We start from the raw sequence: 13,427 nt of genomic DNA, 5'->3' as shown, positions 1-13,427 counted from the left end.
CCGGAATTTGCATACTCCGATATAAAGTTGGAAAGCAGAATCGGTATATTGGAGATGCCGAATGCTACTCCATTATTATAGATCTTTTCTCGAAATGTATTTAGTATAAGCTCTTATCAGTAAGTTTACATGGTATCTAGCCTCGCATAGGAAGACTATCAAATTCATTTGGTTGAGTTTCGTTGATAAACATACCTTGTATATACGAAGTGTAATCAGCATCCAGCATCTACCTAGTAATTAATTCCTTCACCTGCATTGTGCATTGAAAGCATGTATGAAATTCATCCAATTGAGCTTCGCCAATGCACGAAATATCCGACAAAGCTTGTGAGAAGTTAACAAGTAGGTAGCTCTAGGTAGGTAGGTAATTGGCCTTCACCCAATGCCTTACAACATCCATACCTATTATATATCTACTGGTAATGAATGCTCTTGGCTGGTTGGCTTCAATGTGAACGGATCTTTCAATATCCCGCCGTGCGTTTGTTTTCCGTTGACACATAACGATCATCTCTCCTTTGTTCGCCTTGTCCCCACCCCCGTTGAGGCTCATTCATTCTTCGGGAACTTTGATACATGTCGCAGGGCCTTTACACTTTTATTCATACGAAGTACACCGATTAAATGAAAAAACAGAGTTTCCTGAAACACTCTTTAAGTAAGGATCCACGACGCCCTTGCTGTTGCAGCGATATTTTGGCTCTCAACTTTCTTGGCTGTGCCTCATTTCGCGGCAATTTTGTTTGTAGGATACCCTATCTTTCTTAATTATACTGACCAGATCAACAACCCTGAAGGCTTGGACGCGCAAGTGAATACTGTCAAATTTATTCCATTGCAATAGCAATTGCAATTGCATTTATTAATCCTCATTTTCAATTCACAATTCATCATTTTATTAATATTCCTTGATTCATTCGTTTGCAGTTGGACAAATACATTATTTGCTGCTCGCTGTTACTTGTCGTGTGCGTGATTCCAATCTTGAACCGTTTAGTAGATCATTGTCAATGGGAAGATGGAGGCAACGGATAGGAAAGAGCTTGAACACAAGCAGCTCAAAGGACGATTGATGGGGAAGTTATTTGGCAAGGAAAAGAAACCATCTTCGGCAGAGGAGGTATCCGACTTTCTTCATGGACCTATCGATAAGGCGTACACGGCATCTTCTACTGAAGTCTCGAATACCCCTCCTCGACCTCCTGTCCTCGACCGCATTGATACATCCACTGCACGACGATGGCCCACGGCGGCGGAAGTGAATAATGCTAGACGGAATCGATCTGCGAGTCCGAAACGGAGCAGGAAAGGGTTGGCCGTAAGGTTTGCAGAAGCACAACCAGAAGTAATTGGCGAAGGAGGGGATGAATGTGCTTCGCCAACAGTGGAGATTGCAGAAGCTCTGCGGAGTCGAGCCGCAACGATTCCTCAGCAGAAACACAACCGCTCACAAGTGCCTGCTGATAAACTTGGAGATTCTGATATGTTTAGGCCAGGACCTTTACGACGTATGCAGACAGGCTTCTCAACAATAGCCGATGATGACTCCGCGTCAGACATTGAACCTGCCCAGCCTTACAGAAACCAAAGGGATGAGACGAGCTATAATGGTAATGCAAAAACTGGGTCACGCAGCTCGTTCAATGGCAAGGCGGAAGCGGCGATGCGTGCATCGGAGGGCAAAGCATTGGTAAGGGCGGTCTCGGGACATTTTAGTGAACGAGATCTCGCGCTGGCAGCTTTGACAGCAAATGAGAATTCTCCCCCAGCGGAAACTCATCAACTGAACACAATGAAGAATACACAATTAGCCACCTCACCAGGATTGCCGACGAATTCATTTGGGAGACCTGACACGCCCAGCGATAGTGGGAAGTCAAATCCCCCTGTCGCCGAGGAGAGTCCTTTATCACTTTTAAGGAGTTTCGTTACAAACAACGCTAGTGCGCTGGGAAGTCCCCCTCCCCAATCACGAGCCCCAACATTTAATCTGAAGGATGCGGCAATGGCTGTAGGAGATGATGCCCTTGACGATTTTGCCAGGCGTACATCACATCTGTTCGCGTTATTTAGACTTTCAGCCGAATCACTGAAACCACTCACATCGTGCTCATTAGAAGAGCTTGTCAGAGGTGGGTTGTGGTGGTTTCTCAAAGGACGATCCGAGCTGGAGACTAGCATTAGAGATCGGTCAACGACTCCGGAAGCAAAGCAGAACAATGCAATGGCTCGTCAGCAAGCGTATACAAATTTGGCCAAGGCATATTGGCTGATGGAAAAGATTGCTCCCAAATGTCCGGAGATGACCAATCAAAGGAATGCAGATACACCGCATAACATCATTGATGCCTTGGAATCACGTCAAGCAATATTATCGGGGTTAAAAAAGTTAACAATGGTAAGTGTCAATAAACATGGTGTGAGCTAATTTTGCTGATAAGGGAAATGCAGTCTATGAAGCGTAACAACATTCTTCCGCCACTGGATGAGGACGCACCATTGCATCAAGGTAATGATAGCCAAATATGGACGAGGGATGAGGGTGACCGATCATTGCTATCACTACAGCGGCCCAATACAACGTTGACCCTATCTGGAGCTCTTCCACTAGGTGACTCAGGCACGAGTTTTACATATGGACGTCACTTTGTGGATGTCTATCTATTAGAGGAAGCAGCTTCACAGCATTATCGTTGCCCTTGTGTTCTATCTATTGTTCGAGCAAGTCATGAAGAAGATTTGAGTTTCGTAATTACCAACCAAAGTGGCACCTTAAAGCTCATCATTCAGCACGACAAAACCCGCGGCCCCACGTGGAATGATGTGTCTTGGGTACAAAAGAACAACTCCCTCAACGTTAAGCTTCCAAGAGGCTTTGAGCTTCAGGTTAATTGTACGCAACAGGACTTTAGGAGTCTCAGGGGCTCTTATGACTTCCAAAACAGCGTTAGGCAAAGTCTGGCCCGACTCGACGACGAGGACAGTGTCTTTGAAATGACCATCAAAGCTTTTCAATGCTTTGGCCAAGAAAAGCAAGCACAGTCATTCCCAGCCGAAGCCGTGCCAAACTGCGAAGTGAGGTTATTTGAGAAAAGCATTGTCGAAAAAGCAGCTACAGGTCCCAGGAAAATGCATAGGGGATTTCGACTTGCTGTTATGACCGGAAAGATGACGAAAAATCTACGGGGTATTGATCAAGATATCTCACCTACGATACCCATTCAATTTAGCCTTCTGCGAGGTGACAATGGTTACCCGGCACTTCTGTTGAAGATTGATGGTGGAAATTCTAGGTCCTCTATGGTCTTGACATTTGAAGAGGCAGATCAGAGAGCTAGATTGCACGCGTTGCTCACCGGCGGAGTGATAGGACGTGAGGAGACTGTCTATGGTGAAGCTCCCATTCGATCGTTTATCATTGAGGAACCAGGAGGCTTGGCACCGCGTCTCGGGGGTTTGGAATGGCAAAGTGTCCGGATAATCAACGAAGATGCCATTGACATTCAAAACACCAAGACCGTTCTTTCGGAACACCTACGAGTCATTATGGATTTCAAAACAGGTACAATCACAGATCGATTCAATATTGGACCTGGAGAGTTGAAACTTCGACTTGATTTACACTCGACCAACGAGTTGAAGATATTGAGACAACCTCAGCACGACATGACTATAATGGCGACTCAAGCACAAGCAGCCAATCAGCCTCCGAAGGAATTCGCTGAAGTTCTGGGAACGATTGCGAGAGCTGAAACGACCCGCACTTATGTATTTCCCAGCTTAAGAGAGCTTCATCTTTTTCAAGCAGCATTGACAGGATTTAATGTTGTTTTTGATGGCAGGGCATCATCCTTCAGCATTTCGAGACGAAGAATGGTTGTACCTATTTATAAAAAATGGGATGCTGCCATAACTAGACTGCAATTGGTTCAAAAAGAAAAAGTCATACAACTACTTGCCTTTTTTGAAAATTTCAGTCACGGGGACTGTATGGGCTTCACTTTGAAATCTACGGATACGTTTGAGACCTCAAGCAAGAGTGGAAAGTTTTCCTTACGCATTGTTGATGCGAAGTTTTCTATGCCAAAGCCTCGTGGTGACGGACAAGCAGCTTTGGATAGTGGTTTCGTCAATTTAGATGTAAGTCTTTTCTTATTTTTCTTTTTCATAAAGTACCAACATTATTGTACCATCACGAACATCAATAGACTAATATCCCTCAGATGCCTGATTACCCCGGCGAGCATGATGATATCACAATAATATTTGAAACAGAAGCAGGTATGTGCGATCTTTTATTCCCGTTAAATTTACCCAAGCCACAACCTAAACCCGGTTTTGCGGCTTCCTGGTAAAACTGTTGTTTATCTGGTTCAATCGACCAATGACATAAGGACGCATTGCTATTCAATATCACTTCGTTGCTTGCTAACACTTCTATTCAGAACGCGATGCATTTACTAAATCATTACCGGCACCTGTAAAGGTAGCTTCACGAATTGGATCAGTGAGGAGATAAAAGCAAGCTTTTAGACATATGAGGATTTTTGCGATAAAGAGCACATGATATAAGGATGCAAGGCGCACGGCGCATAAATGGAATTCGAATATTAGCATGGCATTACGGAAGGATATCCATCATTGCGCTGGAGTTCTTTTTTGTGGGGTTTCCTGGCATCATTGTCATAAAATCGACATTTATGTGGAGACCCCCGTCTTATTTTTTGGGGACTATGGGTACTATAAATCATCCAGTGTGGCCTTGGATTGGTTCTAGTCTTTAGACTTTAGACTACTTCTAACCATGGTCTCTGATGGTTCTCACAAGCGAACGGATGTGTACAGGTACAGCCTCCACGACTTTTACTACGCTTTACCTGCATTAGCGGTAGGGCTTGGTATGCCCCGATGTGTCAATAGTCAACATTTGGAGGCTTGTATTTATAGAAGGGGTTCAACGGAACACACTGGCCAACTGAACGTCTAACTCTAATTTTAGATGATATACTAGATATATAAACTCGGTAGTAAGAATTTATACTGAGTCTCTTTTGAAGTAGAATAATTATAGAAATATAAATATTTATCATAGAATAATTTAATATTCAACAAGTTATTGTCACGATTCGAAAGGTTATGTAAGCCGATTACCTTGGTGGCCGACCCACATACCTGTGATTAGTATAAATGGCCTCTTTGGGGTTATCGATCGATCTTTCAATCGCTAATTATAGATTCTGAGGAATAATTGAACCCTGGTTTTCCAGTACTCGTGCGGCCGAAAAGTACAGAACCCCTTTCTAAACAGGACCTTTTTTGATTGAAAGGGGTATAGATCTCATATATCTATACTCAATATAGCAAGGTAGTGAGTTAGATTGCATTGCATAAATATGGGTTTAAGCGAGCATTTTACTCATGATTTCCTGGAATTTTCTGAAAGTCCCTAAAAATAAAGTGGAATGAATGAGAGTAATGAATTTTATTGGCCGAATTAGAGTTTTCCCCGCAAATTCAGGCCCGTTTAGGAAAGAGTTCTGTACTTTCTGGCCGCACGAGTATTTTATGGCAATTGCGTCACAGAAACCCCTGCATCCGTCAATGTTTATATCCAGTGAAAAACTACATCCATTCAACTCAAGTAATTTTGTTTTATTGATTGAAATCACTTAATCTAGTGCAGAACGAGAATAATACTGAAGCACAATCGACATGCATATTTCTCCTAGATACACTTCTAAAGTAAAGACTCTGCCATCATAGCTTCAAAAAAACGTTCCTCATCAATCTTGGACATTAAAACCTAGCAACACGAATGCTGCCGCTGTATTCACCCCTCCACCAATACTGAGGCCTGGTGCTAAAAGCACTAATAATAACTGGACTCGATATTGACCTTAGACTCCGCCAACCCTCAGACCTATAGTAGTGGAAAGGCGATTGCGTTTAACTTCAATAGTTCCATCGGTATTGGACCCTAGTGCTAGAAGTACTCGATTGATAGTTGCATTCGTCATACGGCTAAGGACAGCAGGTGTCTCAGGAAACTCTGGAATATTTTCGGAAGTGCTTGCATTGACCAGAGGAAAAAGTCTGTCAAGGTGGGCTACTGTTGAATTTTGTGCTCGAGATGCAGAATTTTGGTTTCTAATATTGAGAGTTGTAGATTAGTATACATAATAAGAAAGAAAAGAACAACAGCTAGGAAGAAGAGAACTTACAAAGCATTAATCCTTGTCTCTAAGCTATTAAATATCTGGTCAATCCTTTGCCACCTATCTTCCATATGCGTTTGCATCCCGTCCATTTGTGTCTGCACCCCGTTCACTTGTATCTGTATTCCACTTATTTGTATCTGCATTTCGCCCATTTGTATCTGCATCCCATTCACTTGTATCTGCATCCAGTCCATTTGTATCTCCATCTATGTCTGCATTTGGTCCATCTGTGTCTGCATCTGTGCTTGTTGGTTTTGTATTCCATCAAGCCGTTCAATTACGCTTGCGAGATTGAGAGCATCAGCTTCTTGATTGAATGCAGGAATATTTCTAAATTTAGGGCGTTCTTCGGAGACTGCGCCGAATGCTTGTGATAGTTGATTGGAGTTGGGGCCTTTCATTATAGGCTGGATAAGATACAAATTAGCAAGTCAAATACACATGATAAGGACCACCGACATAAGGCAAAAAGTATACATACCTAAGAAGAGGCTCGTATTTGATGATACTAACAACACTGATAGATATTGTTGATGGTACTGTAATGAAGAATATTATGAGAAAGAATTGTAAGAACACTGATGGTGCTGTTCGAGAAATTTATAGAGAGAATGTGTAATATTTGTTTATGGATTTGGCAATCTATGTTGGTGAGACAATCTATATATGTTATTTGGGAGAGACAATCTTGGCGGGAAGACAAGTGAATACCAGTGATAAAGCCTTAACCCATAATTACCAACCAGACGAAACCTTAGGCAGCCGCTGCCTCCAGTACAGTACCGTTACAATAATATATTTGAAAATTTCAATATTTTAATTATTAAAAATCTTTATTTTTATTTACGCTTATCACTTTTTTAAATATATCTCCAATATTTTAGCCTCACTCAAATATATCCAAATATATATTAGACTCAATATTTTATTAAGTCTAAGATTTCTAATACTTCTGAAAATCGATCCGAACGGACCCTGATATCTCGTTCCATAACTTTCACCAACCACAGTCCGAAAAATAGTATATTTACTGACACCATATCAGTAAATTACTGATATCATGCTTCTATAGGGTATTCTATCCGATCAATAATTAGATGTGATCAATAAAGAAAGCCTTTATTTTGGGAAAGAAAAGAGACTGGTCAGAAAAGAAAAAGCCTAGGTATAACCCAGAACATTTAGTTTGTGAATTGTGGATACCCGCAATTACGAGATCTCATTCACGTCCAACTCCTCCATACTCCTCCAGTTTCTACAGCCAACTAACAAATCTCTATCGTTTTCTTTCAACATTATTTTTGTAACAATTTCCATTTATTGATCTATTGATTTAAGCAGTGACTTCATTGGTTTTGCCATATCAAACATTTACCAGCCTCAATAGCACTTGCCAACAAAATACACGTTAGGCGTTTCAGAAGGAACCAGGCATCACACAGTGATTTTGGATTTTTGATCAAGCTAAATCTGGGTGATTTATTTCCCAATAGGCACTCTCGCTCATTTGTGACGGCGACCACATCATCATGGCTTTCTGAATTATTAAAGCAAATCACCATTTCGTATGCATAAGGCTCAATTAAAGTTCGTCGCTGAGTACGGTCAGTCGTGCTACCAATGCCAGGAAATTCGAAATACGAAGCTCAGGTCATTCCGGATCCCTATGCTGACCATGATCGAACGAGTCGTTCGCATACCACAATCATAATGTCTGCGGACTGCCGGGAACTAGAGATGGAGGCGGAGCGATTTAAGGGCGAACTGTACTTGCATCGATCCTATCAATCGCCTGGAGCTTCTGTTGAACAGAAAACGAATGCATCCCGCCCTCGTTCTAGAACTTCCACAAAATTTTCTTCCGCTGTCTGGGGAATGCTCGTTGTGTTGATCTCAACCTTCTGGGTCACTCCTGTGTCTGCTGTGTTTATAGAGTTCTCGAACTGCTTGGAGGAGAGCTACCAGGGTAACACTCCTTATCAGTTACAGTTTGTTCCCTACTTCCTATGGGCAGTATTCAATACCACCGATTCAACTCATAACCTCGCGCTCCAAGTATTTGGTGATGTCAAAGGGTCTGGTCCGGGGCCATCAATATCGATCCCACCTTTATCCAACGACACAGCGTACTGGCAAAGTAACTCATCCGACACCTACAATGGCAAGATTGCAGACGAGCCAGATCCCGCATCTCAGAAGCTTACAACGCTCTCTAATAAGGTCACCGTGCTAACCTATGAGCCTTTCAATGAATATGTAGATTTCTGTCAGCAGCTAGTCAATGGCACATGTCCCCTAGGCCCTTCTTTCAATGCTTCAAGGTAAGCTATGGCTCAAGATCTTGTATGATGGTCAAATAATTAATATGCTCTAGGTGGAATCCATTCACTTTTCCTTCTTTCGGGTTCAGGAACAACTTCTACTCCTCATATGCTTTCACCTCATTCAGTGCAACAATGGTCATTAAGAATGGCGATACTGCTGCTACTTCTATTGGATGCATATCAGCTGACATTACGCCTGACATCGGAAGCAGTTTAGCTGCGGTTGTGAAGTATGTCCCTATGGTCGTGCTCGTGTGTGTCGGGTTCGCAACTGCTTTTGCAGGCATATACAGCCCCTGGGGTACGAATGATATATTTCGATGGACGACAAATTATGGCCGAGATGCTGACCTTCTCCGTTTGGTCACCCCTGGTTTTGGCGACTGCTTACAATATATCCAATTTGTTGTTCTTACCGGAGGATTGACACTTAACTACCCTGGTTTTTATCAACCTATCGTTAGTAAAGTTGCTTGGTCTTCCTTGATGTTTAACGAGAGCTTCGTCAGCAACACCTACAAAGAGGGCTTGGTAGACGGTATATACGTAGTGAACGGAACTTACGGTCTCGATCGGATGCGACAACTTATTGGAATGGGAGAAGCCGACGATGTCTGGGCCGGCATGGCTGTCTGGCTTTTGTCTATCATTGGGGTGGTTCTCGTACTTGTCCAAATCGGTTTCGCGATGCGGTGGATGCGGCGACTACTTATGGGTACGCAAGAAGAGGATTTGAGGAAGAAAAATATGCCATTTTCGGTTGGAAATGTGATTCGGATTGTCTTTAACTATTTCTTACTTCCCGTCGTTGCTCTTTCTATGTTTCAACTAGTCGAGGCTTCCAGCTCACCAGCCTATACGACCGGTCTGGCTTTAGTTATGCTAATCGTGATTGTCGTTTTTGCTATCTATTTGTTGTACCTCATTGCAACGGCAAGACCGAAATCTTACCTGTTCGATGATCTTCCCACGGTGCTTACCTACGGAGCATTATACAACACATATTCGGACAATGCGGCACCTTTCGCCCTCGTACCAGTACTCCTGACCTTGCTTCGCGGTATCTCGATTGGAGCTGTTCAACCTTCGGGCATTGCCCAGCTCGTTCTACTTGCTATTTGCGAGGTCATCACGATATTGACATTACATGCCTTTCGCCCCTTTCATTCTCCAACATCAATGAATGCCTACCACACATTCTTCGCCGCTGTACGCTTTTCAACCATTTTGTTAATGATAGCATTCGCTCCTTCACTTGGTATTACTGAAGGGCCAAAGGGATGGGTTGGCTATGCGATTCTCCTAATGCATGCTATTGTACTCATCCTTGGCTTTCTGCTGAATGCTATCCAGACAATTGTTGAAGTTGCAGCCAGGCTTGCCGGGGCCGGAGGCGATGAGAGCGGAGCAGCTAGAGGTGGTCTTTCCAAGGTATTCGGTATGCGGCAATTGTCTAGAAGATTACCTCGTCGGGACGCCACATCACGTCAAAGTCAACTGTCAAGCGCCGCTATGCTCTCTGAGCAAGACAGAAAATCATATCTAAATGAAGGAGGCAGGCTTCGCAGTCAGTCTGCCGGCAGTGCTGGTATTTTGCTCAACAGGCAGAGTGCAAATCTCGATAGTATGGCTGTAGACGCCTTTGGTGCCATGCCCGCGCATCATGTCAGCAGCGGTGCGCCGAGCTCTTATACTCCAACAACACCAGGAGAGGCAAGCACGTTTTCATTTTTGCCATCGGCTGCAGCGCCGAGCGGTCGAGGACGCAATAAAGGCCCCATACTTGGCCTGGACACAACCGATGCAGCTGATCCCTACTATCGCCCTCCCAGATTCCGCCGACCGACGGCAGATGCTTATTCTCCAGGGGCGAGGAGTCGAGGTTCGTGGGCTAGTGGCGATTGGACCAATAGACGTTGGAGTCAGCATGAATCCCCACCCGCCGATCCTGATGCCATTGAGCCATTTGAGGGTCCTTCAATTTCCGGACGTAACAGCCCGTCTCAACAGCAAGCGTTAGATGGGGCACCACTAGAGCTTAACCGATCGAAAGCTGATTACACTACAAGAGAAGTGGACTTCTACTACGGAGTTCGTGGACCCGCGTTAAACGCCGAAGCACCTAGTCGAAGAATAAAGACTGGTCCAACAGATCCCACAGGAATCCCTGCCTCTGCGGCGGGTTGGTTCAAGAGCCTCTTCAAAGGCAAAACGAAAGAAAAAGGTAAAGGCTTCGAGGTAGTGCGGAGCTCCAGGATGCCGCCAGGAATGAGCAACGCAAGGAACGCACCTGGCGACGAGTCACCGCCCGAGGGGATTCCAGTCGCTACAGGAGCGATTCGACATGGTCCTATTGACTCTGACTCTGATGACGGACACGAGCGAGTTGGCTCATCAGGAAAAATTGGCCCATCGCACCTTGACGGGGCCGATGCCGACGATGGTGAATTAGTCAGCCCTATAGTATCGGATGATGGACGAAGTTACCATGATTATGAGGACGAGTTTGAAATGACTAGGATTTCCGATCTTCCTCCCTCGTTGCAAGGGCTGAAAATCCCCGAAGGCGGTATGGAATTGCCTAGTAGATTTCCTTCCAAAGCTAGCTCAAGAGTACCCCATGGTTCACGAGCCGGCGACCCGATACCAAACATGCCTTTAAGCTCGCCGGTCCGAACACCTACAGTTCCGCGAAAGAGTTCCCGCCGAAAGTCACAGAACACAAGTGTGGATTTAAGCCTTCCAGGTAGTAGAGGTCACACACCTCAAAACTCCCTCACTTCACGACTTCCATTTGAGAGGTCGAATTCCGATAAGCGACATTCCGACGCATCTGCCAAATCCAGCATAGCACCGAACGATGGATATGGGCATTCTCGAAACACTTCGTTTGGTAATTTTACAGAGGCGTATGGGAATGATCGGCCAACAAGTGTAGGATATGTTTCTCAGCATCACATTCATACCATCAATCCGCCGGAGAACAACCCACAATACCTCGGCAGCTCCGCTGAACTGGTAGATGGACGAATTAGTGGAGGATCATCTATTGATCATCCTCAATGATAGAAAGCACTTTACAGACGTTTCACTTTTTTTCACTTTACTAATATGCATTTGATCGTCATATGAACGAATTTCCTTGGTCAGAAAAGTCTCGTGGAGTTTACAGCTTGTATGTATTGTAGAAAGGACCGGAGTAGCATGGCGACGGAGGATAGCGATGGAAATTCATGGTTGGCAGGATAGCTGATCGTTTGGAACGGATTGGGGAAGGAGAAGGAGGGATCCCCCTAAAATCAGAAGACATATAATTCACGTAGCTGTCTATACATTACCTTATGTTCGCGGTCCTTGTAATAATAGGCACAATAGAGGAGAGGGATGGGCCGACGAAAGGTAGATTTGTGTGTTAGGGGAGGCGGCTTTGGTGAAAAAGGGAAAGGAACGGCTGGGAAAGAAAGGCAACAATTTTCTAGGGATTGGATTGAGCCGAATCAGATGGTGGATTTCGGAGATAGAAATACGGATAGGAATATGGGATATGGGATATGGGATATGGGATATGGGATATGGATAAAATTAATATATTTTGGCTTGTAGTTTATGCTTTGAATGGATGAATTTTGATAGCTGTGGAAAATCGAGGGTGAGATATCTAAGATGGACGGGTTGAAGTATTTCGATATTTAGATATCTATCCCCGAGATCTGGAACGCTAGATGGTTTCTCGATATTGGATACTCCGTAGAGTGATGTTGGATTTCTGTAGTAGGCGAGGGAGGTGTGGTGGCGGTGCGATTGCATTGGTGAAATCAATTAGGTTAAAGATGGTAGGTATCATATTATCATCTAGGTCGTTTGGACACCCAGATACTTGTATACCGTATATCGTATAAGTTGAACGAACTCGGTTCAGATATACGGAGTAATTCGTATTCGGTTCTAGGATTTCCCGCTTTTATAGAGTAGTGTTACGACGGGCTACACAACTACCAAAGGCACGTGATCACAAATGATCAGTAGTGATCATTAAGGATCACTAAGGATCACGATATAGGTGATCACTGGTGATCATGAAGGATCACCAGTAATCATAGAAGCATGAAGGACTATATAATCAAGATGGATTTCCTTTGTATAGAGCTTCGTGCTCAAGATCAATCATTTAGTATACTCTACTATTAGTTACGAATTGCATTATTGTCGTTACTTTAAGTCCCTGCTTGACGCCTAGTTATAAACCACCTCGAGAGCCTAGAGCACTTCCACGTGATCTAGACGGCAAACCTCGTAACAATAAACTTGGCAAGTTTTTGCACTAGTAAGCACCCGCCGTTAATTAACCCCGCAGGTGGTGTTGAGGTACTAATAATAAAGCATTGCACGTTTTTCATTTTCTTTCTGGGATGATTCTTCTGAGATGGAAGATGGGATTGGGGTCATTCGTATTATTGTATCATGAGGTTTGTGCTCTTGATAATGGTTATTAGTAATACCACACGAAATGGATGTTGCTGTACGGAGTAGATACTACTAGGCAGCAGACAGAAAATGTAATCACAGGTATCGATTGGTAATACTAACAGTGCTCTCTAGCTAGATAATACGTTGCTTATTGTTACCGTTTACAAAGGGGTAATAAGATAAGTAAGCTTTATGAAAGACAAGTAGAATACCTAGGCGAGTTTAGTTATAGACCGGAATCTGGAAAATTCGAGAGTTTCCGATGACGAAAGAGATTTTTACGTTGTAGGCAGCAAAGTACGGAGTATGGGCTTTGTGTTAGCTTTTCCAGCCGTCGCCACGCATTTTGCTAATGGGGGTTTAATATTTTATGTATGAATTGATAAAGTCCTGGGTGTATATATGTAATGATATG

General features: G+C 43.7%; 3 protein-coding genes across 3 annotated transcripts; 2 read left to right on the top strand and 1 right to left on the bottom strand.

Moving 5' to 3' along the window:
- Positions 1-1,021: 1,021 nt before the first annotated feature.
- Positions 1,022-4,522, top strand: SS1G_04233 (hypothetical protein; the record flags this gene model as incomplete). The annotated part of the gene is made up of 4 exons (XM_001594376.1): positions 1,022-2,401; positions 2,455-4,143; positions 4,227-4,284; positions 4,449-4,522. The coding sequence occupies 4 exons, from the start codon at positions 1,022-1,024 to the stop codon at positions 4,520-4,522; spliced, it is 3,201 nt and encodes a 1,066-aa protein (XP_001594426.1).
- A 1,378-nt stretch (positions 4,523-5,900) lies between these two features.
- Positions 5,901-6,310, bottom strand: SS1G_04232 (predicted protein; the record flags this gene model as incomplete). The annotated part of the gene is made up of 2 exons (XM_001594375.1): positions 5,901-6,150; positions 6,225-6,310. The coding sequence occupies 2 exons, from the start codon at positions 6,308-6,310 to the stop codon at positions 5,901-5,903; spliced, it is 336 nt and encodes a 111-aa protein (XP_001594425.1).
- A 1,621-nt stretch (positions 6,311-7,931) lies between these two features.
- SS1G_04231 (hypothetical protein) lies at positions 7,932-11,611 on the top strand (the record flags this gene model as incomplete). Its single annotated transcript, XM_001594374.1, has 2 exons — positions 7,932-8,542; positions 8,596-11,611. The coding sequence occupies 2 exons, from the start codon at positions 7,932-7,934 to the stop codon at positions 11,609-11,611; spliced, it is 3,627 nt and encodes a 1,208-aa protein (XP_001594424.1).
- Positions 11,612-13,427: the final 1,816 nt, after the last annotated feature.

The sequence above is a fragment of the Sclerotinia sclerotiorum genome, genomic scaffold (genome assembly GCF_000146945.2).
Source record: "Sclerotinia sclerotiorum 1980 UF-70 scaffold_5 genomic scaffold, whole genome shotgun sequence".
Lineage (NCBI taxonomy): Eukaryota > Fungi > Ascomycota > Leotiomycetes > Helotiales > Sclerotiniaceae > Sclerotinia > Sclerotinia sclerotiorum.
This window is presented reverse-complemented; position numbering and strand designations above follow the sequence as displayed.